Source organism: Equus caballus, chromosome 3 (genome assembly GCF_041296265.1).
Source record: "Equus caballus isolate H_3958 breed thoroughbred chromosome 3, TB-T2T, whole genome shotgun sequence".
Lineage (NCBI taxonomy): Eukaryota > Metazoa > Chordata > Mammalia > Perissodactyla > Equidae > Equus > Equus caballus.
The window spans coordinates 17,324,952-17,348,738 of record NC_091686.1 but is presented as its reverse complement, the minus strand read 5'-3'; the positions used below and the strand labels follow the sequence as shown (position 1 = coordinate 17,348,738).

The 23,787-nt window shown below is 44.0% G+C and overlaps 1 protein-coding gene across 1 annotated transcript; it reads left to right on the top strand.

The window, feature by feature from the left end:
- The first annotated feature begins 188 nt into the window (after positions 1-188).
- On the top strand, positions 189-22,933 carry DYNC1LI2 (dynein cytoplasmic 1 light intermediate chain 2). Its single transcript, XM_023637134.2, has 13 exons — positions 189-362; positions 504-577; positions 2,611-2,727; positions 6,374-6,604; positions 10,926-11,095; positions 11,970-12,063; positions 13,303-13,438; positions 15,548-15,659; positions 16,207-16,266; positions 17,039-17,080; positions 17,480-17,597; positions 18,450-18,566; positions 19,965-22,933. The coding sequence occupies exons 1-13, from the start codon at positions 256-258 to the stop codon at positions 20,063-20,065; spliced, it is 1,479 nt and encodes a 492-aa protein (XP_023492902.1). The 5' UTR covers positions 189-255; the 3' UTR covers positions 20,066-22,933.
- Positions 22,934-23,787: the final 854 nt, after the last annotated feature.

The following is a 23,787-nucleotide window of genomic DNA, read 5'->3' as shown; positions in this document are numbered from 1 at the left end:
CCGCTCCCGCCACCGCCTCCCTGCGCATAGCTGCCCCGGCGGCCGCCTGACCGCCACCCACCTCCCGCCACCTCGGCGGCCTCACGGACTTGCGGGAGCCGGAGGACATCACGGGCCCGGCAGAGCGCGGTGGGCGGCGCTGGCCCTGCGGGGCGGGCGGCGCGGGGGTGGCGGGCGGCGGGCGCCCCAGCTGGGGTCCTCGCGGGTCCTCGGCGGGCCCGGGGGAGGGCCCTCTTTGTGGCTGCAGTTGGCAAGATGGCGCCGGTGGGGGTGGAGAAGAAGCTGCTGCTGGGCCCCAACGGGCCCGCGGTGGCGGCCGCCGGCGACCTGACTAGCGAGGAGGAGGAGGGCCAGAGCCTATGGTGAGATCGCGAGGGGCCGGGCGGGGGGCCGGGCGGGGAGCCGGGCGGGGCGCCGGGCCGTCGGACAGACTGACAGCCGGTCGCGGGCGGTTGAGGTCCGTGCTGGCCCCGGCGCTGACCGTTCTGCCGTTGTCCCTACAGGTCCTCGATCCTGAGCGAGGTGTCCACTCGCGCCAGGTCTAAACTGCCTTCCGGCAAGAACATCCTGGTCTTTGGTGAGCACCGGCGGCAGGGCGTTGCCCGGGGAGCTGGGGTGGGCGAGGCGGGCGCCCCTCTCACAGGTCCCAGCCTTCCTCTCCCTTGCCGCCTGCCCGCAGCCCTCCTCGTCCGGGAGGGCCTGGAGACCCCGGCTGGACAGCCGGAGAGTGGCCAAGTCCACCGCGTCTGGGGTTGGGATGCTGTCCCTTTTGGAGAGCCCGTGGTGCTGGCATGGGATTGTCGGCACATTCCTTAGGCGTTTGGCCGCAACATCAGCCTTGCTTTAAATGTCCCTGACTCCGTCCGCTCATAGTCTCGAAGTTCACTGAATGGTGGACCTGGAGAGGGGAGTGAATAGATGACAAGGTTAGGTGGAGGAGGCCGGAGAACAAGTGACTTGGGATCTAGGCTCGGGAGAGATGCTGCAAGAGCCATTCTTCAATCATCATGAGCAGTGCACAGTCAGAGGGGCTCTGCAAAGGACAGCAGGGCTTGGAATCCTCACCAGGGACGACTTCGCGTTGTTGCGGTCCTCACTGCCGGGTTACCTGGGTCAGGTCCCTTAACATCTCTGGTCTCAATTTCTTCATACAAATGAAGGAGTTTGACTGGGTTCATTCATACAGCAAATCCATTTGTTGGGTGGGTCCTGTAGACTGGGCACTGGGACAGCACAGACATCCCTCAGACACCACACAAGAATCTCAGTCTAGTGAGAGAGAGATGTGTTGGTGATTGTGCTACACCGTGCTAGGAATGGGTAGATTACTGTGGGATCATCACGTTGCTTGGTGCTGTTTGGAAGAGGGTAATTTGGAGGTCAGGTGTTTTGAAGGGTGTGTCAACATGCAGGGCCACAGAGGGTAAGTGTTTGCAGGAACAGAGAGGTGACAAGAAGGTGGGGGTTGGAAGTTGCCAGAAGCTCCTTGTGGAAGGTGACTGATGAGGTAAGTTGGGGGCACATTGTGGAAGCCTGGAGAGTTGATGCTTTTTCCTGAAGGCCCCTGATTCTCCAGGACCTTTTATTTCACTTCCATCCCCTAATCCTCATGGGAATCACTTCGAGGGCCGTTTTCCCACTGTTTTTCAGGGAAGCATGTGGTCTTGAGGTGATAGCCACAGCAGTAAGTAATAGAAGATCCCTAGAGATCTACTAGAAGTGGGGAATCAAGGTCACCAGATCCATGTTTTAGGCAGAGAACTCTGGCAGGTGGCTCAAAATGAGCAGGTGCTGAAGTCCGGCTGACAGGTGCTCCCCTGGTCCAGATGGGATGTGGAGGCCCGGAATAAGGGAGTGGTGTTGGGATGGCGGGGAGGCTTTTGATCTGTGGAATGCCTTGCAGTTCTCATGTGCTGTAATTCCATATTATGAAGTCCCAGGGGTGCCTAGTGGTGTTTCTTGGTGGTAGTTCTTGATGTTTAAGGTTTCTTTGTGGGGGGGGCGGGGTTGTTAGTTGGGTGGAGGGGGATGAGGAGGCGCTTGATAATTATTGAGATTATGCTTAAGAGTTTTGCTTAAGTCTGTAATTATTTTCATCAGTTTCCTACCCTTCAGGATGCTTATGAAAGAGATGTACTAAAATCAAAAGTAAATCATAGCTTCCATTCCTCATGATTGTGAGGCAGGATCAGACTTTTTTAGTTCAGAGTTTCTGGGCTTTAAGGTTAATTATATTTTGAAGATTTCTTGCTTTTCTTGTGGTAGAAGTTTATTTTATGAGAAACTAGCCCCACTGTTTACTTTCACTTCTCCAGATGCATGACTTGTAAACTGTAGGTAGGGCCTGTGGACCTGCCTTATTCCATCCCTCATGAAGGAAGGTTAACTGCAGTAGAATATCATTTTAGATCTTAGAACTTACCGCCTTTGTCACTCCTCCCCGCCTCAGCCACTCTTACAGCAAAGCCCGCTGTGTTTATGAATGCAGATGAGACAAGAGCAGGCTCTGCATGAAATTCCTAGTTGTTCTTTGTTGAGTGAATGTCAAGACTCCCCATCCTAGCTTAGAATGAACAGTACATTTGTCTTTCTTACATCCGTCATTTGTAGGTGAAGATGGTTCTGGTAAAACAACCCTCATGACTAAACTACAAGGAGCCGAGCATGGCAAAAAAGGGAGAGGCCTGGAGTATCTCTACCTCAGTGTCCATGACGAGGACCGAGATGGTGAGTGACGCATTGATCCATGATAAGGGGTGTGTGCAGGTCTCTGACTACTTGGTTCTGGCTCCTGCAACATGGCCAGGCAGTCTCAATTTTCTTAGTTCTAAGAGAATTAGAAACGGGGGGATAGATGAAGTGTATGTCTTTGCAAGACTTTACTCACTTTCCTTTGTAGAGTATGTTAGCAAAAATAGGGAATGGGGCTGTTAGCTGCTGCTCTGGGTAGCCCCCACTTGAAAGGAGATACTGAAGGTAAAATTTCAGGTGCACCCAACTGTAGTAAGAAAGATGTTTTTAAAAGCTTTGGACTTTTCTATGAAAACAGCGCTTGGCAGACTGATCTGGGCACCACTGTTACTCTGCATGGTTCTAGGGGAGAATCTGAAATTGGTGTGGTTCACAGCATCACAGGAGAGTTTTCTGAGTCTCTTTGTGACAGTTTAGAAATGGTAATTTCTTGTGTCCCTTTCAGTGGAGGGAATAGAGGCTCAGAAGTGATAGTGTTCTGTTTTCATTCCTCATCTCCAGGATCTGGATGGTAATTGTTTCTACCTACAGGGTAGTTAGGATTAAAAGTACATGGTAAGCACTCTTAAAAGGATTAGATATCATTTTAAAATTCTTTCTTATAAGTATGAGTTGGATTGGAATAATGATTTTTGGTTACCACTAGTCAGTAATGCTTCCTTTAAAAACTTTAGGTTTGGGGCCGGCCCGATGGCACAGCAGTTAAGTTCGCACGTTCCACTTGGGTGGCCCGGAGTTCGCTGGTTCAGATCCCAGGTGCAGACCTACACACTACTTGGCAAGCCATGCTGTGGCAGGCATCCCACATATAAAGTAGAGGAAAATGGGCTTGGATGTTAGCTCAGGACCAGTCTTCCTCAGCCAAAAAAAGAGGAGGATTGGCGGCAGATATTAGCTAAGGGCTAATCTTCCTCAAAAACAAAAACCCATAAAACAAAAAAACTTTAGGCTTTATGTTAGGTCTTGAATGGCTGTAAAATAAACAGTTATTGATGCCTAGATCTTTTTATTTGTAGGAAAGATATCTGCAGCCTAAGGATGAAATATCTTCATTACTTTCTTTGTATTTGTCTTTACCCATTTAAACAGTAAGGATCATGATGTAAGAGTGATTATATAAGTAGGCAAATCCCACCACCTCTGGTCCTTCATGTCCTTATTGCTAAAATGAAGAAGCTGGACCCAGGTCCTTTCCAGCACTGAGATTCTTCAATCTCTAAGAGTCATGTGATAGAGGGCATAGGTAAGGATCTCTTGTGAAAGCTTGGAGACCTGAGTTGTATTAACGTTAACTTAGTGGTCCTCTTTGAACCCCGGGGACTTTATTCCTGCTCCTCCTCCCTCAGCTTCCTTTGCCATGCTGAACATTCCGTGAAAGATGTGAAAGAAAGGTAGGAGATAGACCCAGTGCTGAGGGCTGACCTTGTGTAAGGAGGACAAAGGCATTCAGGTGCCATCTAGGCCTACTGGAATCTGTGTGAGTAGGGCTGGGACTTAGGGGCCACTGAGCCAGGCCTAGAGGGCCTCATTTGAGTCTTTTGCTTCCTGTCTTTGTTGGCAGCATTCTTATGGTGGAAAGAACTTGGGCTTTGGAGCCAGGTAGAACTGGTTTAGAATCCCACTCCTGTAATCACTAGTTGTGACTGACTGAACCACTCTGCACCTCTGTTTCCTCATTTCTAGAATTGGGTAACGGTACCTATTTTGTAGGTTGACAGAATGAGAGTTGGCGTGTGACAGGTGTAGTCAAATGCTTGAGACAAAGTGGTAGTTCTAGTACCCTTTTCAAAGTATAAAACATAGTATAGGTATTTTGTGAATCTCTAGCTGCTTGTTACATATTTCATGCCAAAGCATCATATTAACCATATCCACTTGCCTTTGAGATGAAGTACATGTTAACTTTTATTTCAGATTCCTTAAGGTTGCCTTAAGAACTTCTTGGTCTCTGCATTTATGGGATTTTTTTAGGCCACCTACTTGCAAGTTCCTCTTTGATGGAAGAGTTGCCCTTAGCTGTGGTTAATTATATATCTTTCAGCTGTAGTCTTTTTTATCATGTGGCGTGATGGTGTTATAAATATACATTTTGCTGGCGATCACCCAGCTAGAGAAAATGGTCTCTGGCTTGTCTTTGGTTTGTGGTGGGGCATGACAGGTCAAAGGACCACTGCCTCCAGGGTTGGGGGCATCCATTTAATGCCACATGTGGTGTGTGTGATCTGCGTGCACGTGGGTGGGTTCTGTGTAGTGGGCAGTGAGAAGAGAGACTGAAAAAAAGGAACCAGGCCTGGTGAGGGGCAGGCATTAAAATCTCTGGGCTTCAGATACAGAGCAATATTTTTGAAGGCATTCATTGAACCCAACCAAAACCACTATCTAAAATGTATTAGAGTTTTGAAAGTGCAGCTAGATGTAGGTAACTTATTATTCTGTTGGAATAAAGTCATGAATATAAATTTTTTTACAGCATCTTAATGAATTGATTTTGCAATAAAGGTAGCTAATGGAAGACAGGTTTTTAAAGTGTATGTTGGAATTTATTGGGAAAGAAGTTAATGAAATAGTGTTTTTGATGATAGGAGTTCTCCTTGAAGGCACTTTTGTAAAAAAATATTTCTCAAAAATCATATCTCAAAATTTTTATTATCATTTTGGAGAATTATCTTCTATTCTTTGATCATCCGGGTGTGATTTTGGAACCACATGCTTCATTAAATGTCAGCACTTGCGTATATGTGTGTATGTGTTTTTAACTTTATTATGGAAAACAAAAAATACATGCAACGTAGACTAGTCTCATGAACCCCAGTGTATCTGTCACCTGCCTTCAACAGTTACCAGTTCTTGATCAATTTTATTTCAACTGTACTTTCACCCTCTTCTCTTTTCACTTCACACTGGATTATTTTGAAGCACATTTCAGATGTTATATCATTTCATCTGTGAGTACTTCCGTATGTGTGTCTAAAAGATAAGGATTTTTAAAAACATAACCATATTATTGTCATACGAAAAATAACTATAATTCCTTAGTATCATCGGGCACCCAGTAGTTCATATATCAATTTATATAAGTAATGTTTTTATCTTGGGATTTAAATACAAAGGTCCAGTCTCTTTGGCGCCCTTCGTAGTATGTGAATGCACTGCTGAGTGACTGGCACGAGAGGAGCTTGTTTAACCGCCGGCTCTTCAGCTCAGCTTGCTGCCTCACAGATTGCTGGTGCCTTAGGAGAATGGGTTATTTAGACTATGGCACAGTTGATCAGTGAACATTTGTAGCTTTTATTAGTATCTTTTGATTCTTATTGAAAGCTAAAATGTCCTTCATGCTTTACTCCTCAGACATTGCTGGAATTTTTTTAGATGTGGGCAAAATATATTATGGTAGTTAAAAAATTTTACAGTTTAGACAATTCATTTAGACAAATTCATCAGCCACCTTGACCAAGGATTGCAGTCCACTGAGCACTTGAGTCCTTTTCTGGTTCGGATTTCCATTTGTATTCTGTAGGGACTTCTGTGGCTGTCGCCTTCAAGTTCTTCCTGATGTGGCTCTTCTTTCAGCTGTGCTCATGGTCATTGTCAGGTAGTAACTTAGCTTCCCTTCTTTCCTTAGATCACACGCGCTGCAATGTGTGGATTCTGGATGGAGACCTGTACCACAAAGGCCTGCTGAAGTTTGCAGTTTCTGCTGAATCCTTGCCAGAGACCCTGGTCATTTTTGTTGCAGACATGTCTAGGCCTTGGACTGTGATGGAATCTCTACAGAAATGGGCTAGTGTTTTACGTGAGCACATTGATAAAATGAAAATTCCACCAGAAGAAATGAGGGAGCTGGAAAGGAAGTGTAAGTAAAATAGTATTTTCTTAATGGAAAAATTCATTAGTCTCTTTGGATGGTTCTGATCACCTTCTTTTTCAGTGTCAAGAGGCTGCAAAGCTTCCCTTACAGAGTGTCTGTGTTTTGTTTGTACCATTTATTGCAGAGTTGCTCTTGTAAATTCAGTAGTCAAAAAGTTTTCAAAGCAGTCTTTATCTCGTGTCACAGTGGAAGAACATAAATGAACCAATATTCCTTATTATCTTCATTGGTTCTCTTTTAAAATAAGAGTTCTTCTCTCACCCTCCCCCCCCCCCCCCAAAATGTGATCAGTTTTGTGGGTCTTCTGGCTTTTCTGTTACTGTCTGTCTGCTGAGGCAGCGTCAGTGGGTGTGGACACTTACTGTGGTCTCTGCAGCCTAAGTCCGTTGCCCTGGCACTCCATTGAGGCCCTGTGGACCCTCTTGTTGGCAGGTTTAAAGGAAGCCCTACAAAAGACAACTCTTTCAGCTCGTTACCTTAGTTCGTTTTGGGATCCAGCAAATATGGTTTTAGCTAGAAATAGCAAGGTCATTCTTTTGTCATTAAAATGAAAGCTTATTTTAAGACTAAGGACGTCCAAGTCCTTTTGAGAACAAAGAACTTTCAAATTAAAGGAAGTTTGTTTTGTTTTTTGTTCTTAATGTGGTTCAGAAGCTTGTTTTCCCTTTCCCTTGCTTCTGTGCAGTTACATCAGTTTCTGTCCACTTGCCAGGGAAATGGGAGGGGCAGGGGCTGGAGCTGTGGCAGTGGCGGCAGCAGCAGTCTTGGCCAGGGCAGGCTTGGCTCAGTCTGGCTCACTTCCACAGGATGACATCATTCCCTTTAGTGAATTAATGAGGGCTGCTGGGGCATGGCACACGGGATCTTCACACTTATTGGCAGAAGGGGTCAGAATTTTGATGTGCTTTTCAAATCAGATTTCTGCTGTGTGTCTTCCTGTCATAACTTCGTCTTACTCCTGTTCCACATTAGCTGAAACAGGGAGTTTAACGTCTAATTCTTTGGTTTGCTGTGTGCGTGTCTGTTTCCCCGGTCACCCACATGTGTGCTGCAGTGATTGTTATGCAGCTCAGCTCGTCTGTCTTCAACCACTGACCTTTCTAGATAATGCCTCTTTTTCTCCTGAAATAGAGACCTTAAAGACAACTTCTCAGGATAGCTCTGAGGCTGAAGAGCTGTTTTCCTTTGCACATTTAGCATCGTACCCAGATTAGTGGGTTAATGCACTGGAGATTTTTCTGAACCTGTTTTCTTAGAGTTAGAGCCTTGTAAAGATTTGTTAAAACAGAGAAAAAGGAGATTGAGCCAAGGCTGTTGCTCTTCCCCAGATAGGGAAAGTATCTGCCTCGCACCAGTTCTCTTCTAGGCAATGGGGACTCATACAGCAGACTAGATGCCTGCTCCTGGGAAGCTTGTGTTCCCATGACACACTGAATTTATTTTGTGGTCTTAGTCATTGATATCTGTGTCACTTAGGATTAGTTCAGCCTCATGTGACACAAAACCCAAAATAACAGTGGCTTAAACAAGACTGAGGTTTAGTTCTCTTTCCTGTAAATGAAGTCCAGAGGTAGGCAATTCAGGCCTGGAGCAGCTATGAGAAGACAGGTCAAGGACCCTGGCTCCTTCCTGCTGACTACTTTGTCATCTCTAGGGTGTGGTTCTCTTCCTCTTGATAACTAGAACTCTAGCCTTCACATCCGTGTTCCAGGCAGCAGGATGGAGGAAGAGGAAAGAAGGGCTGAGGGGCGTGTGCCTGCTGTCTTTCTAAGGAGGCTGGGAAATGTAGTCTGTGTGGCCTGTGTGTTCCAAGTATCAGGGTGGTTTGGTTATGAGGAGGAAGAGGAGAGGACGCTGGAGGGCAACTAGCAATTGCTGGAACCGCCTCCATGCCTCATGACTGGTTAACCTTCTGAGGGCCTCCATTGTTTTCACTGCCCCTCCTCTGAGATGTTTGGAATGGTAGTCACGCCTTCATGTCGCATGTTAAAGGAGTGCCTTTCTTAGTGCTGGTTTCAGGTTGCATTTTAATAAAGCATTTAGCCATCCTCTTGCTCAGAGGAGTCCCGCTTTCCAGATTAATTGGACTCTAGGTATTATATTGAATGAGTGAAGGGCTGTCACTCAGTGTAGTTTCCAATCCATCACCAGTCTACAGTCTGCAGAGTTTGGAAAGCTGCTGCATGGCAGGCCACTCTTTCAGGATTCGATTCCCCAGTGGTCCTGAATCTGTGCCAGCTGTTTGGCTGCAGGCTCTGGGTGAGGGGGAGGGCAGAGCAACCCCAGAGCCACCAGAAGGTGGTGCTTGTGTATAGATTAGTCTTGTCTTTCCTGCTTTATATCTGGGGCTCCCCTTGCTTATCAAGTAGAGGAAAAAGATTGGGTGCTATCTGTGGGGTCTTCTCAGGACTGTGAAACCAATGAGTGACCAATGAGATAGGAGGGAAAAGATGAGAAAGAGGTGGCAGCAGCTATGGTAGAGCACTCTGTGATCGCCTTCCCATACCCACTCCCATCTGATGGTAAAGGGTAGCCTCCCAGGACAGTGCTTAGTGTTTTTATCCTCCCTTTTCACCAACCTCTGTTACAACATTTGCTCTGCCTTCCAACTTATTTTCTAAAATTCTGAGTTATTAAAAACTCATGTGCATTTCCTACTCTTGTTGGACAGCCATAATTAAGTCATGCCTTTAGAGAGTGAATTGTCTAACCCAGAGCTTCCCAACCATTTTTACATCATGGCACATGTAGAATACCGCAGAGTTTGTGCAACACAGTAGTTAATGGAGGGTCATGGGGCAGACTGCTGGAGCTGCCCTGCCCCTGCCTCAGTTCCCACAGTAACTTAGCTCGCCTGTGACCCGGTCCAGGCTCTGCCGTGCTCACTGTCTTGGAAGCCTTGGTTGAGTGCCTCATATGATCTTGGGCAGTTATAGATATTACCTAGACAGTTAAGCCATTGTATTTTTCATTGATTTGAAGATTTATTAAAAGGCTTTTAAAGAGAAAATGTCAGAACCCTTGATTCAGTTCATCAGAAAACCCTTCTCTGTTTTTGTCCAAAATGCAGTAAAGTTCTCTTAAGTAGATTGTTTACAGTGGCAATGACATTATATGAATGAGCTTAATTAAAGAGAAGTTTTAAAGATGAAATGTTACCATATCTGCACTTTAGGGTGTAGTCACTTGTTTTCAGTTTGCCCAGTATTATATGGAAGACTATGTTCCCAGATAATTCCAGAAGGTTATATAATGGTAACCTAAAATCTTTGTAAATTTAAACCCATTGTTTTAAAGTGTTTCAAGCCTGTTCTGTGGGTGAATAGGAGTGCATGCACCTTTCTCTAGGTTCTTTTTAATCCAGGTATTTGCATTTTCTTAATGAGCTTGTTGTGGATGAGAGTAAATGGCCTTTTGGTCCTTCAGTCCTGTTGGGTGTAGAAGGGTAGAGCTGTCTCTTTGCTCCTCTGGCTCGAAGTAGCTTTGATCGTCATGTCCTTGTTCTCTGGCCTCACATGGGAGCCTTGAAGCGCCCATAAAAAGGTGCTAGTCTGTGGGCTTTGTGTTTACTTGGCTTAACCACAGCCATGGACTAGCTTAAAGGCCCTCCTGTGGGGTTGCACCCTTGGCCAAAGTATTGACTATATGTGCCAAGAACTGGATGTTGTACCACTGACTTGTTCTTATGTTAGGCAAGAACAGGTCCATGAACCCTGCACATGTCTCAGGATCGCCTAAAGGTGAGACTGAGTCTCCAAGAGTGAGGATGATGAAGAGATGCAGATGGTGCTGGCCAAGTCCAGCCTTGCTGTTTAGTGTGGACATGCCTCATCTGTATAGGAGCAGCATGTTCTTGTGGAATTTAGATTTTTTTACTATTTCTAATGAGGACTTGAGTTTTAGAAGTTATAAGCTCCTTCTAGTGGTCGCCTCTGTTGAAGTAACACAGTTCAACTATTCTGATGTTTTGAAAATGTAAGATATATAAGAAAAGTGGGCTTTTTTCATAGTAAAAACTATTGAAGTTTAGAATATAAAACCTATTTAAGAGTTGGATACAATTGAAGATGTCCTGGGGACTGTCTTTGCTGCTCTGAAGTTATAATGCTCAGACTGAATTTGTCAGAATTGGCATTTTGCATCACCATCCCCAAATCCCTAATAGTGCAGTAGGATGCAGTTAGGAAGTTTGTCACAATTCTTTATGTTTTGTGCTTGTTACTACCTTTTTAAGTTTTCTAAAGCAGACATGTGTATTTTTATTTGAGTGTGTGTGTGTAATTTTCTTTTCCTTTTTCACCTGTAGTTGTGAAAGATTTTCAAGACTATATCGAGCCTGAAGAAGGTTGTCAAGGTTCCCCACAGAGAAGAGGGCCTCTGACCTCGGGTCCTGATGAAGAAAATGTTGCCCTGCCTCTTGGTGACAACGTACTGACTCATAATCTGGGAATCCCAGTGTTGGTAGTGTGCACAAAGGTGTGTACCAGGGAATTGTAAACTTGGCTGAGTTTGGCCAGTGGACAGTCACCATCTGAAAGAAACTTTGAGAAGCTTTAATTAGGTGTCTTCCCAAGGGAGAGTTGGGCTAATTCAGGATTTATTAAGTTACATTGAATATGTCAGAGCTAAAAGCAGTTTTCTTAAGGCTGTTTACACCAGTTTATCTAGCCCAAACTAATGGTGGAAACATAATATGGAACAGCAGAATTCTTTTGGGCTTTGGTCTCTAAAGTCTGTTGTACTTGAGGTGATTTTCGGAAAGGAACATAATAACTCTAGCAAAAGAAGGAAGGGCACTCAAGGTCTGAGTTTTTTCTTGTAGAAGAAAGTTATAAAATGATGAGGTGGGAATTCTTTTAGAAGGATGAGGTGGGAATAGAAATTAAGTTCACTCATAGAGAAATAAAGTTGTCTCTTAAAAAGAAAAAGAAGTAGCTTTGAAAACATTTTGAGTTTCAAAACTACTTTATTCCTAGTCAGAGCCACTGTGTTGCCCAGCTACGGGTATACCATTCGCATCGTATTCTGTGAGAATGGAGCCCAAAGGAGTGTGCAGTGCACAGCCATGTCCAGTGGGCCTGTTTCCTGATGTCACCTTGTTTGATTCTTAGAACAACTGTGAGGTGATGGAGGCTATTATATCCCCATTTTACAGCTATGGAAACTGAGGCCCAGAACGAAGGAGAAAAATCTCCATTTGCTTTTCCACTCTTGTCTCTTAATGCTTGGGCCTTTGGCTATGGCTGTCTTCTTTGGAACTATGATAATTTATTTCTGAAGATGCTGTTCCCATCCTCAGCAGGCAGAGAGGCGAAAAGATGACTCCTTTCTCTTTCTGTCTTCCCTGCAGTGTGATGCGGTGAGTGTCCTGGAGAAGGAGCATGATTACAGGGACGAGCACTTTGACTTCATCCAGTCACACCTACGGAGGTTTTGCCTCCAGTGTATCCTTGGGGCGTGGTGCTGGGCCCATGCTAATTCAGGCTTCCCTCCAAATGGGGCATCTTCAAAGAGAGAAAATTCTCCCTGAATCCAAAATAGTCTTTTGCCAGGGAGAAATTATATACGTCTTTTTGCTAGTTTTGTATTTTACTGTGTTGAAATTTGAGACTTACTAATTTGTGCCTATCTTTGATCACTTTTTATTTTATTTTTTTAAATTAAAAAACTTTTTTTTAAAGATTGGCACCTGAGCTAACATCTGTTGCCAGTGTTTTTTTTTTTTTTCCTTCTCCCCAAAGCCCTCCAGTAGATAGTTGTATGTTCTAGTTGTAGGTGCTTCTGGTTGTGCCACGTGGGATGCCACCTCAGCATGGCCTGATGAGTGGTGCCATGTCCATGCCCAGGATCCAAACCAGTGAAACCCTGGGCCATTGAAGCAGAATGTGCAAACTTAACCCCTTGGCCACAGGGTCGGCCCACTTTATATTTTTAATGCGGTATATTTGATAGGCTTTCATATTAAGAAGAAGGCTGATATGTGATAATTTTATTACCAGGTTACTTTTATCATATCTTGGAAATCTTTTTAAACTTTGCTTTATGCAGAAAAGGTTACTCAACACAATATTGTTTTAGATGCTACAACTGTTTCCCATATGTTTGTGTTTTGTGCTGTCCATGAAAGGGATGCTGTGTCAGCAGTCTTTTGGATTTTGTTTCTGTAAAAATCCAATAGTGGTTAGTACCATAGTCCCACATCTTGGAGTGAGAGCAAGGGATGTGTTCCTACCACTTCCTTTGGACTCTTTTCCTTGTCCAGCTCAGTGGAGGGTGCCAATATGAGTAGGTACCCATCTCTCATAAAAGGTGTGCTTAATGATAAATTGATTGCATGTGAGCATCTGCCTGGGAAAGAATCTCTGTATCTTGGATATGCTGAGGGTGTTTTCCTGGGCTAGCCCCCGAGCTGTTAACTTGACTTCTTGGGAAGCAGCCTGATGGGCCAAAAGACAACAGTTTTGATGTTAAAAAATGAACTGCATAACCCGTTAGCATGAACATGCTGTATGCTTTTGACCTCATTTATCTGCTACTATTACCTTTTTAGTTTTTAAAATTTTAGCACTTTCTGTTGATCCAAAACTGATCAACCTGTGAGTAGTACTGTGAGGATTGTGCTTGTGTGTGTTTGCTTTGTCTCCTCCTGCAGTGAATTGGTTTTCCTTAAGCAGGTTGATCAGATGGAGCTGCCTTGATTTACACATCAGTGAAGGAAGAGAAAAACCTCGACTTGTTGTATAAGTACATCGTTCATAAAACGTACGGTTTCCACTTTACCACACCTGCCTTAGTTGTGGAAAAGGATGCAGTTTTTATGTGAGTTCTTTATAAGTGATGCTTTTAAACTCTTCTCTTTATAATACATTCGCTTTTTATATTTTACCCCTCCAAGTAAGGTGCCTTCTGTCTCTGTCTTATGCAGCCAGCTTTCTGCTGCCTTGGGCCAAAGTGCTGGGGCTGGACCTCAGAGGTGATAGATAAACCCAGCTTTCTCTCTGCTCCTTTCCAGATTACTTGCCATTCTGCCTCCAGTCTGAGGGAAGTGGGTGGAGTGAAGTCAGGGGTGTTGCCTTTATTCATTAAAAGCAAGTTACCAAAATTTAAGCCAGCCATTTTTGCCACTTATTCTCAACTCTGGTAAAATACTGGCTGGGGGAGGGAGTTGAAGTGTAGGGGATTGGCGCTTTGGGGATCCTGAATGGTTTCTGTTGAAGCATCTGGTTTCTCTGCCCATTGGCTGGGGTGATTGCGAGCGCCCTGGCTGGCGTCCCCATCAACATGGGCCTTGGCTATACTGCATCCTTATTGTGTTTCTGACATTTCACATTTTGGGAGCTCACTGGAGAATGATAGCTCTTGTGGATGCATAAATACATGTGTAAGCTATGGTCTCTGAGAAGACTTGTCCTAGTAGGTCGATGTTTTTAGGCTTAGGTATCCCTTTACCTAAGCAAATACTGGGCACCTCCTAGGTTCTATGCTGAGGACACAGAAATGATTGAGATGTGGTCCCTGCACACAGCACTGTAGGGGACACACACACATACAGCTGAGGAGGGGTAGGACAGTAATGGGGGAGTCGAGGCAGTGTGGCAGGGAAGGAAGAGAGAGTGATGCTGGAAGAATGAGTGGTGTATGCCAGGCAGGCCAGAAGGAATGGAAGGGCAGGGGGACAGTCTGTGAGAAGACTGAAGGTGTGAAAGCCAAGAGCTCTCAGGGGACTGAATAGGTTGTCTCCCAGACCTTCAGGGAGAGCCTCACTCAGGCTGCTCGCAGATCTGCTACTTGGACTCATTTTAGACAATCGTCCAGAGAAGTCAGGCAGGCACCAAAGACACAAGCTCCGCGAGTGATATGTTTTTGGAGTCACCCGGTGCCCAAATCATATGTGATCCTGAAGAGCAGGAGGAGCAGGGAGACTGGTTGGGTTTGGGGCTGGCCTGGAGTGGAGAAGCATTTTGCAGCTTCTCAGAGCTGCATGGTCTTGGTGATGTCTTGACCACGCCCTGTCCCTTTGCACCTTTGGTGCTCTTGGTAGTTGCCTCTTTGGGAGCTAGTGAGGTCAGCAAAGCCATTTGGGTGGAGTGCCCTGGCTAAGCACCCTCTGGGTTATAGATCTTTGGAGCAGGAGTTGGATAGAGAATGGGAGGCCCGTGAGAATAGTCAGTCACCATCTTTTAGATGTTCTAGAGTTCAAAAGTATGTCATGTAGGGCATTTTACAATTACTCCTTTCGGAGAGTTTAGTGGGAACTGTAGGCTGCAGTTTAACTTAATGGAATGTGGGTGCCATCCTGCCTGGTGATGTCGAACTGGGCAGCACCCATGTAGGAGTCTCAAGGACTCCTTGTGTCCCTCTGGTTTGGGGCGCAGGATAGTGCAGGTTCTAGTACCCCCCTTGGCTCTAGGGTACATCTTCTCACACTAGCAAAATTAATGGACCAATCCACAAGAAAACTGTTGTCAGAAAGAAGAGTTCTCAGAGAAACAGCTCATGGGAGGGGTGCCTCCATGCCAAAGCCCAAGAGAACAGTCCCGTCCTGAGCTTTTTTTTCTGAGCTGCTTTCTGCATTCTCCACTCTGTTGGAACAGGGCCCCATTGTGTCCTTGCTCTTCTGGGTGGAGTTGTGGGAAGCAATGAGCACTTCCTGTGGGTGAGCATGTGTAGTCAGTAAGATCTCATTCTGGCTCCTTAGGCGTTGGATCCCATGAGCTCAGTATGGAGCAGGAGCTGTGATGTTGATCTGATGGGTTGTATCTGCAGTAAATTTTGGCTTGTCTGCTGAAAGCTATAAGCCAGCCCCGGCAACTACAGACCAGATCTTGTGGGAAAGGATCTCACCCAGGAGTCCTCTAACCAGAAACGTGCTCTGAGTATGCTGTAGGGCAGTCCAGGAAAAGCGAGTCAATCCCTCTTTGCCTTTAGACCTGCAGGTTGGGACAATGAAAAGAAAATAGCTATTTTACATGAAAATTTCACAACTGTGAAGCCAGAAGATGTGTATGAAGACTTTATTGTGAAACCTCCTGTGAGAAAGGTACCCAAATCAATCATTTTAAGAGTCGTAAGTGTTTTTTATGGGGGAAAAAACCTGTAAAGAAACAGGTCTTACATAATGAACTGTTTGGGGAAAAAGAAAAAAAAAGGGTAATCCAAGGGTCTTTTAAAAAAGTCTTTAGATGAAGTCTGGTGTTATGTAAATGGCTCCGGGGGGTGGGGCATGAGTGTTGGAGTACCCACATGGATTTGGATCGAAGTTTCCCATTAAGTCCTGACACTGCCACCACCACCTCTGGATTACTGTTAGTAGATCCTCTTGCTTCTATAGTCTCCTCAGACCCAATCTGGAAGGTGTTATTTAGAACCTGCCAGATTTTAAAATTTCACTTGGCCACATGCCAAGGCTGGTCTTGGAACAGGGTCTGTGCCAGGCTAGAAAAATATACTCTGCTGTCTCAGCAGAAACTCTCTCCAGACCCATGTTGGGACTTGAGCACAGGCTTCTCCGTTCAGCGTGAATTTTGACAGTAGTTCGAGTGTTCTTGGTCTGTGACCACAAACAAGTGTGTCGTTTCACTTCACAGCTGGTTCACGACAAAGAGTTGGCAGCGGAGGATGAGCAGGTGTTCCTAATGAAGCAGCAGGTGAGAAGACCAGTGAGGCCAGAGCAGAGGCTTTCTCATGAGTGAAAGGCCAGTCTCCTGGGGCAAGGTTGGGGTATCACAGAGAGCTGCCAGCCTTACAGGGTTTGTGACCAGGTCTCCTCCTTGTTCCCTCCCATTTCTAGGATTGATACAGGGTAGGGGTTAAACCACCTGCCTGAGGGGATCGTCTTCCAGCTTTGCAGATTCTCCTACAGTGATAGGCTTAGTGTCTTGTTAAGTACCCTTTCTCTCTGGAAATGTTGGTTTTCTGGCATAATACTTTCTGTATCAACAATTTACCAAGTGCCCTGACCTCACTTCCATTATTTCACAGAGCCCCACACAGCCCTGTGCATGAAGGCGGGTGAGCTGATAACACCCATTTTGTAGGCAAGGAGAGTAACTTCCCCAGGCTGAAAGTGCAGAATGCAAATCCAGTCTCACTTTTCTGTTTCACTCAGACTGTTGTTAGAGTGTCATGGATCTTCCTGATGGTATAGGCAGGTCAGCGGGGGGGATGTTGATGGTTCTTTTTGCTAACTATTCTCCCTTCTCTGCTCTCCCTGCTTCCTTAGCTTCAAAACTGGTTACTTATAGTATTGTTTACACCATATACCAAACTGCTCAATTTAAATCTTTTGATTTTAGTATAAAACCTGTGACTTGGTTGTTGTTAATGGTGCCCTCTAGTGGAATACTTGGAAGTGTTTTCCAGACCTACAGTGCACTCTGCAGGCCTTGATTAATGGCCAGTGTGTCCCTCTCTTTGCAGTCACTCCTTGCCAAGCAGCCAGCCACGCCCACAAGAGCCTCCGTGAGTACCTTAAACTAAACAGAGGGTCAAGGTCCAGTGTCATGGGTATCTTCAAACTTTATACCATTGTTTGTGAGAGCTTGTGTGGGCTTTTGTATTTTCAGAGGGAATTTGGTTCCCCTAAAGGCCCAGGGCCAGAAACATAGTAGGAAATCAGAAAATGTCTGATGAAGGAGTACAGCCCTGGGAATTAGAGTGAAGAGGCTTTGTTATCTTGATATCTCTCCTCTCAGGAGAAACTGAGGTCAAGAAAGGGACAGAGCTGGGAGCAAACTCCCAGTCCTGCCACCCTTCTCCCTAGACTGAAAAATACCCTGCAGAAGCATGTCTTCATTTTTAGAAGATGTATTTTTTGTTATTTTTATGCCTGTGTGTGATTTGAGTTGGTTTTGCACTTAGGAATCTCCTGCGAGAGGACCCTCTGGCTCTCCAAGAACCCAGGGCCGGGGAGGGCCAGCCAGCGTGCCTAGCGCCTCCCCAGGCACGTCAGTAAAGAAGCCGGACCCAAACATCAAAAGTATGTATCCCGTCTCTGGAAAGGGGTTTAGTCCTAGGCCTGAGCCCTGCAGGGGCTGCATGTCCGGGTTTGAAAGGTGGAGACTCATGGCAGCTGGGCCGCTTTCTTCCCCAAAAAGGGCTGCTTTCTACTTCCCCTCTCAGGGAGGGGGCTCGTGGTCACTAGAGACCAAAGCCTGTTCCTTTGTTGGAATCAGTGGCCCTTACACCTGGTTTTGTGTAGACCTCGGTTAGGCTGTGCGGATTCCTTCAGAGAGGAATAGAACATAAGAAGACACTTTAAAATATGCATTTTGAGTCCTTTGTTTTGTTTCTCATTATGTTTGTATTATTGCCATTTATAAATTGTGGGATTGCTTTCCCCTTCACTTCTCTTGTCAAGCTCAATTACTTAGTAGTTTTAGTACCCCTCATCACAGTGACTTAGTAATACCTGAAGGGGTTGGCTGCAATAAAATGGTCAAAACAAAATTTTATTTAATTCTTCTGTGTTCGCTGACTGTCTTCTATTCCGATTGAGAGCTTTTCACAGCAGCTTTGGAGTGTTATGGGCTTAGAAAATTAAAAAACATTGCCTGATGGACAGGGAGATGATGTGGAGCACAGGTCAGGTTATCTTTTGGGCCCCGAAACAGGTGGGAAATCTAAACAGATTTCTTGTTATTAATCATGCTAACATGTAATTAGCCTCAGCAGTGGCAATATATAAGGTATCAGAGTAACCAAATGAGCTCAGTATTGTAAGAAGATGATAGCCACAAATTGGTAATTCTAAGCTGAAAACTAGTGTTTTTGTTTGTTTAATTGAGTCATCCAGTTTGTGTGATGCCTTTTTTTCTTAATGTTTCCTTAGATAATGCAGCAAGTGAAGGGGTGTTGGCCAGCTTCTTCAACAGTCTGTTGAGTAAAAAAACAGGTTCTCCTGGAAGTCCTGGTGCTGGTGGGGTGCAGAGCACAGCCAAGAAGTCAGGTACCAAAGGGCCCTTGGAGTCTGAGGACCCTTGTGGTTGTGGGATGCTGGAAGGTGGGGAGGCGGACAGGATTGTTTGCTTTCACTTGACCTGCGGACCCTTGGTGTTCTCAACAGCCAAGCAAGGAACCACATCTTCACCTTATGCTGAGCAGTATACTTTATAGTAGGATTACCTTAACTGCCATACAGGTTTCGTTGGCACATTTAAGGTGTGTCTTAGTACATTCAGGTTCTCAGGAACTGACTATTGGGTGAGTTGAGGTAGATCCTAGACCATACACATGGCCCTGGTGTAAAGCTCTGGCCATTGGAGGTCACTGTCTAGGGTGTACCATCGACATTTTGTTTATTCTATTTAATTTTCTGTGGTGCTTTATAAAGATTTTTGTTTACTCCACTGCCCCTAGTCTTGCCATGAGCCAAAGCCTGTGAACCCTCACTGTCTCACTGGCAGGTCATCATTTCATCCTCCGTGATGCTCCCCCCACCTGTCACACATAACACCTCTCTGGCAGCCCACCCATCTGTCCTTGCATGTGGGCCAGTAGGGCAAGTCTGTGTCTTGGAGAACTCTGAAACAAAAATCATCACATTCCTTGGGAATTACACATTTTCCCAGGAAACTTGAGGACATTTTAAAGGATCTTTGCTTTTAATTTTCCATTGGCTACAAGGTATGTTAATATAACATTTTTCCTAATTGGTGTTTTCAGATCAAAGGGGACCCTCTGGAAATCACTCCATCCTCAGGTTAACCTGGACTTTCAGGGGCTCCTGAGTTCTTGGAGACTCAGAGTCTGGTGTAGTGGCCCAGGCTGTGAGCTGGTATTCCCTGGCAGGAAATAGGGGTAATTTCCAGGCCTCAGTTAGTATTTGACAACAAAAAAATATGAGCACCAACTTGTGCAAGATTGAAACGTCTAGCCTTAGTCTTATATTCTTATTGAAATAGGGTGTTTCCAGGTTATCCGTATGAGTCAGTCTAGAGTGTTGTAATTAGAAACAAAACCTAAACACCTGTTCCGCCTGAGGCTGCATGCCAGAAACTCAGATACCACCTTTAGGAAGATGGCAATGAGAGTGCATAGGGGTTGGGGTTGGGTGGTGAGAGGGTTTTCAGAAAGGCCCTTGAGTTTGGCTCAAAGGCATCCTCAGGCAGGGGGCAGTCACATAGTCGGGGGAGCAGAGACCTGTGACATTTGCCATTAAGAAATGCTGAATTGGGATCTGTCTCCTCATAATCATTGCAGTGAAAAAAGGCTTTCCTCATTCTCATTGAGGTTATCACCGCCACAAATGATTACAGAAGTCTGTGTAATTTTAATTTTAAATGTTCCTTTTTAAGAATTCTTTTCTGGTTTCCCATCACTACTTTTTGTTGTTTTTTTTTTTAAGGACAAAAGACTGTGTTGACAAATGTTCAGGAAGAACTGGATAGAATGACTCGAAAGCCAGACTCCATGGTAACAAACTCTTCAACAGAAAATGAAGCCTGATCCTCCTTAAAAAGTGCATATGTAAAATGACCAAATAACTATGTATATTGATCTGCTAAGACCAGGATTTTTCTGATATGGCACATGCTATCAGTTTTTTGGGGCAGGGGAGATGAACTTAAAAAAAAATACTTTGATTGGCTTGTCCGAGTGTGAAATGCACATGTAGAAGGTTATGTGTCAGACCCTTTTGTTAAGGATCACCCTTGGACTCTCAGGCATGTGGTGCTCTCGTGGGAAGCAAGTGCAGCTGGGCTTCTTGTGGAGGGGAAGGTAGATCAAGAGAAAGAGGGCCCACTTTCTTTCAGGGTGGAGCAAGTGAGACCAGGAAATCGTTGATCAGATGGTGGTTAGTCTGACCAGTTGCATGTTAGCAAATTCACTTGTTCTTGGGAAGCAGATTAAGTAACAGAAAGTCCAGGAAAAAGAACGACTGAAAGGAGGAATGTGAAAAGTGATGGTGGGGAAGCTGAATGTTGAAGGAGGTGGAAGGAGGAGGAGATGAGCAGTGTTAGTAAATACTGTGTGTTCAGTAGAAGTCAAATAATCATTTTTAAGACTTAGAAGCATTTCCAAACTAAACACTAAGCAAAATGGGAATTAGACTTGTTCTGAATACATCATTAACTTATGAAAGATGTGCTAAGTGTGGGGGTGCCTGAGTCAGGTGGAGCTGACACAGGGGTGGGGAAGATGGCAGCTGCCCAGGACTCCCGTGCTTGGCCCAGGCCATGCCATGTGGGAGGTGCTGGGCTGCACACTTGTGCATTGTGGGGCAGTCACTGGGGTGTTTATAAAGTCAGCAGTTACAAAATTAGTTTACTTTGAATTGTATTTTTCTAAATAGCTCCCGCTTTGTTTTTTAAATTAAAATTTTTTTTTTTTTTTTTTTTTTTTTTTACTATCACAGGCTGGCCTACTAATAGAGAATGGGTGACCAACCTCTCATTTTACTATAATGCATTGTGCTTCAGACAGTTTGAGGGAGGTTTTTAATGTAATTGCACTCTGATTAATTGGCTTGCACCAATCCCTGCCTTAGTCTGTGGAAACCTTCACAGAGTTCCATTGATGCAGAAGGGTCTTGTCCTAGCTTCCTGGTCTGATCAGTGCTATCAGATGGACAAAAAGTGTGAATGTTTTATATTGAAAATGGTGATGATACATTTCTCATTTTGTGTTTTTCATAAAACATAGCATTTTTTTCTTATGGAAATAGAGCTTCAGGTGTCTCCATTTAGGGCAAATTCATGCACATTGTCATGTCACACCACCATTCTGGAAATGACTTTTGTGGATTTGAAATGGCACTTTTAATTTTATACAAGACACAGAACATTTAAATGCAAACACTACCGTTAATTTAATGTATAAAACATTTGTTGTCAAACCAAGGGAAAAAAACCACGGTTCATTTATGTGGAGTTTACTTTTTTTATATGAATGTTTGTTGTACTGTGTCTAGCATAACTTCCCTAATGTCATTACTTTTACATACCAGATTTGACTGACCACTAACATAGTACTGGGCATAACTTAATATCTTATGTTATATAACAAGACTCTTAGGCTGTCTTGAATTGCTTTTTTGTAAAGGTCTAAACACTGTTAAGGAGAAAGCTGAGTATTTACTTGCCTTTCTGACAAACATAAAAAGATGTTTCTTGTGCCAGTTTGTTGTTGAAAATACATTTTTTTCCCCTTTTTTAATTGTTATTTTTTAAAAAAATGTATTGTGGCTTCCAATTACCAGATTGTCCAGGTAATGACAGTAAACTGACTGTGGAATGATAGTTGTGGTGTAGTGACCAATAGATGCCAAACCGCTTGTGGCCACACTAATGGTGGGGTCACTTAGTCCCACTATAGCAGCTGGGGGCGGGGGGGCAAAATGAATGACTTCAGAAACAAGAAAGAATTCTTGCAAAGGCACATGCCTAAGAGGGATACAGTGTGATTTTAAATTTTAATGCAAAATTTTACTTTTTGTTTTTTTGTCATTTAAACTGATAAGCACTTTTTGTGTCAATATAAAATGTACTAAAAACGATCAAATGCTAAGACACCTGTCTTGTGAAGGAAGGTTTCTTGGAGATCACTTTTAGTTTTTCATGACAATTGGATGCTCCTAGTATCAGAAGAAACTGATGCATACTGTCATGTGCTCAGTGATTGCCAAAGTCTACCAACTTTGGGGAGCTGCAGGGTTCTTTTTAGGGGGTGGGAGGAGGGAAGATATTTTTTGTTATTTTGGGGTTTTCAAGCATTGGAACCAAAGGCCAAACAATAAACAGCCTTTACTTTTTAAAGTAAAATTCATTTTATTTGCAGAATACACTTGTATGGTAGACTGTTAAAGACAATTTTATAACTATTTATATACACTATAGTGATTACATCTACTGTTTGTCTTTAAAATGGAAAAATCAAAGAAATAAGCCCAACCTTGAAGAAGTGGCCACGACAAAGGCCGTGAATTGGTCTTTCTTAAAAATGCAACGGGTATGCTGCTAGAATTATTTAATTTTGTTTGCACTTTTTTTTGATTGGCATTTTAAAATCAGTATTTACACTGAAGACGTTGTCCTGTTTTATTAGTTTAACAAAGTTGAAAGTGACTGCTCTGTACATCATGACCTTAACAATGTTGATGCTGTAAGTGAAAGTTCACTGTCGTCTCTATACTAAGTTTATCGGTGTTTTTAACTTAAAATTAGGACTGCAGATTATTCCCCCACCAGCCTTAGTCCAGGGGTGTGGCTCTATCTGGATGCAGTATGCAGTCATGTGGACCTTGCTTTCTAGTGCTGGAAAAGAAGATGTCTCTAATTACTGGCTTCAATAAACACGAATCCAGACTGCTTACAAGTTTTGGTGACTTTCTTTCTGATAAATCATCCCACTGGGGATACATTGAATTGTCTGCTAATTATATGAGGTATCTGACTATGTAGCTAAAAATATATACCTCTCTCACTTGAAATTATCAAAAATTCTGTTAGAGAAAAACATTTTAAAGCCACATTTTGAGGTTTGTGGTGTCCAAGCTGTGGGTAAAGTGCAGTGGGTTTGTGAGTTCAATATGTTTTCTTGCCTCTTAGATACATTTTTGATTGTCTGAATTGGGCTCACTGATTTTCACTTAACTAATTTAGAAGTCTTGAGGATTCATAGAGGAATATGAGAGCAACTGTACCATAATGCTTTTCATCTAGTTAAATGGGGCACGGTAAATTATATTCAAGAAGATCAGATTCTTTATATTAGAGATGCATTACATTTCTCATTATTGCGCTTACTTTAAGCATGTTGAGTTTTTTGTTCTTTAAAGCTGATTTATCATAGAAATTTTCTCTCCTGCTTTTATTTTGAAAAGTTATAAACCTACAGAAAAGTTGAAAGAGGGGTATGTTGAATACCCGTTTGTTTACATGGATTCACCAGTTACTAACTTTTTGCTACATTTGCTTTCTCTTTCTCTCCCACCTCCCTCCATATCTCTCTCAATACACACACAGAGACACACGGTTTTTCCCCTGAGTCATTTAAAATAAGTTGTAAACATCAGAGCATTTCACCCCTGAATATATTAGGTGGGTCCAGGCCAGGTGTTTCGTAGGAAGTCCCGCATTCTGGACTTGTCATACTGTTTCCTCATGATTCAATTCAGATTCACAGTTTTTGCAAGAATGCTACCTAAGTGAGGTTGTATATTTTCCAGT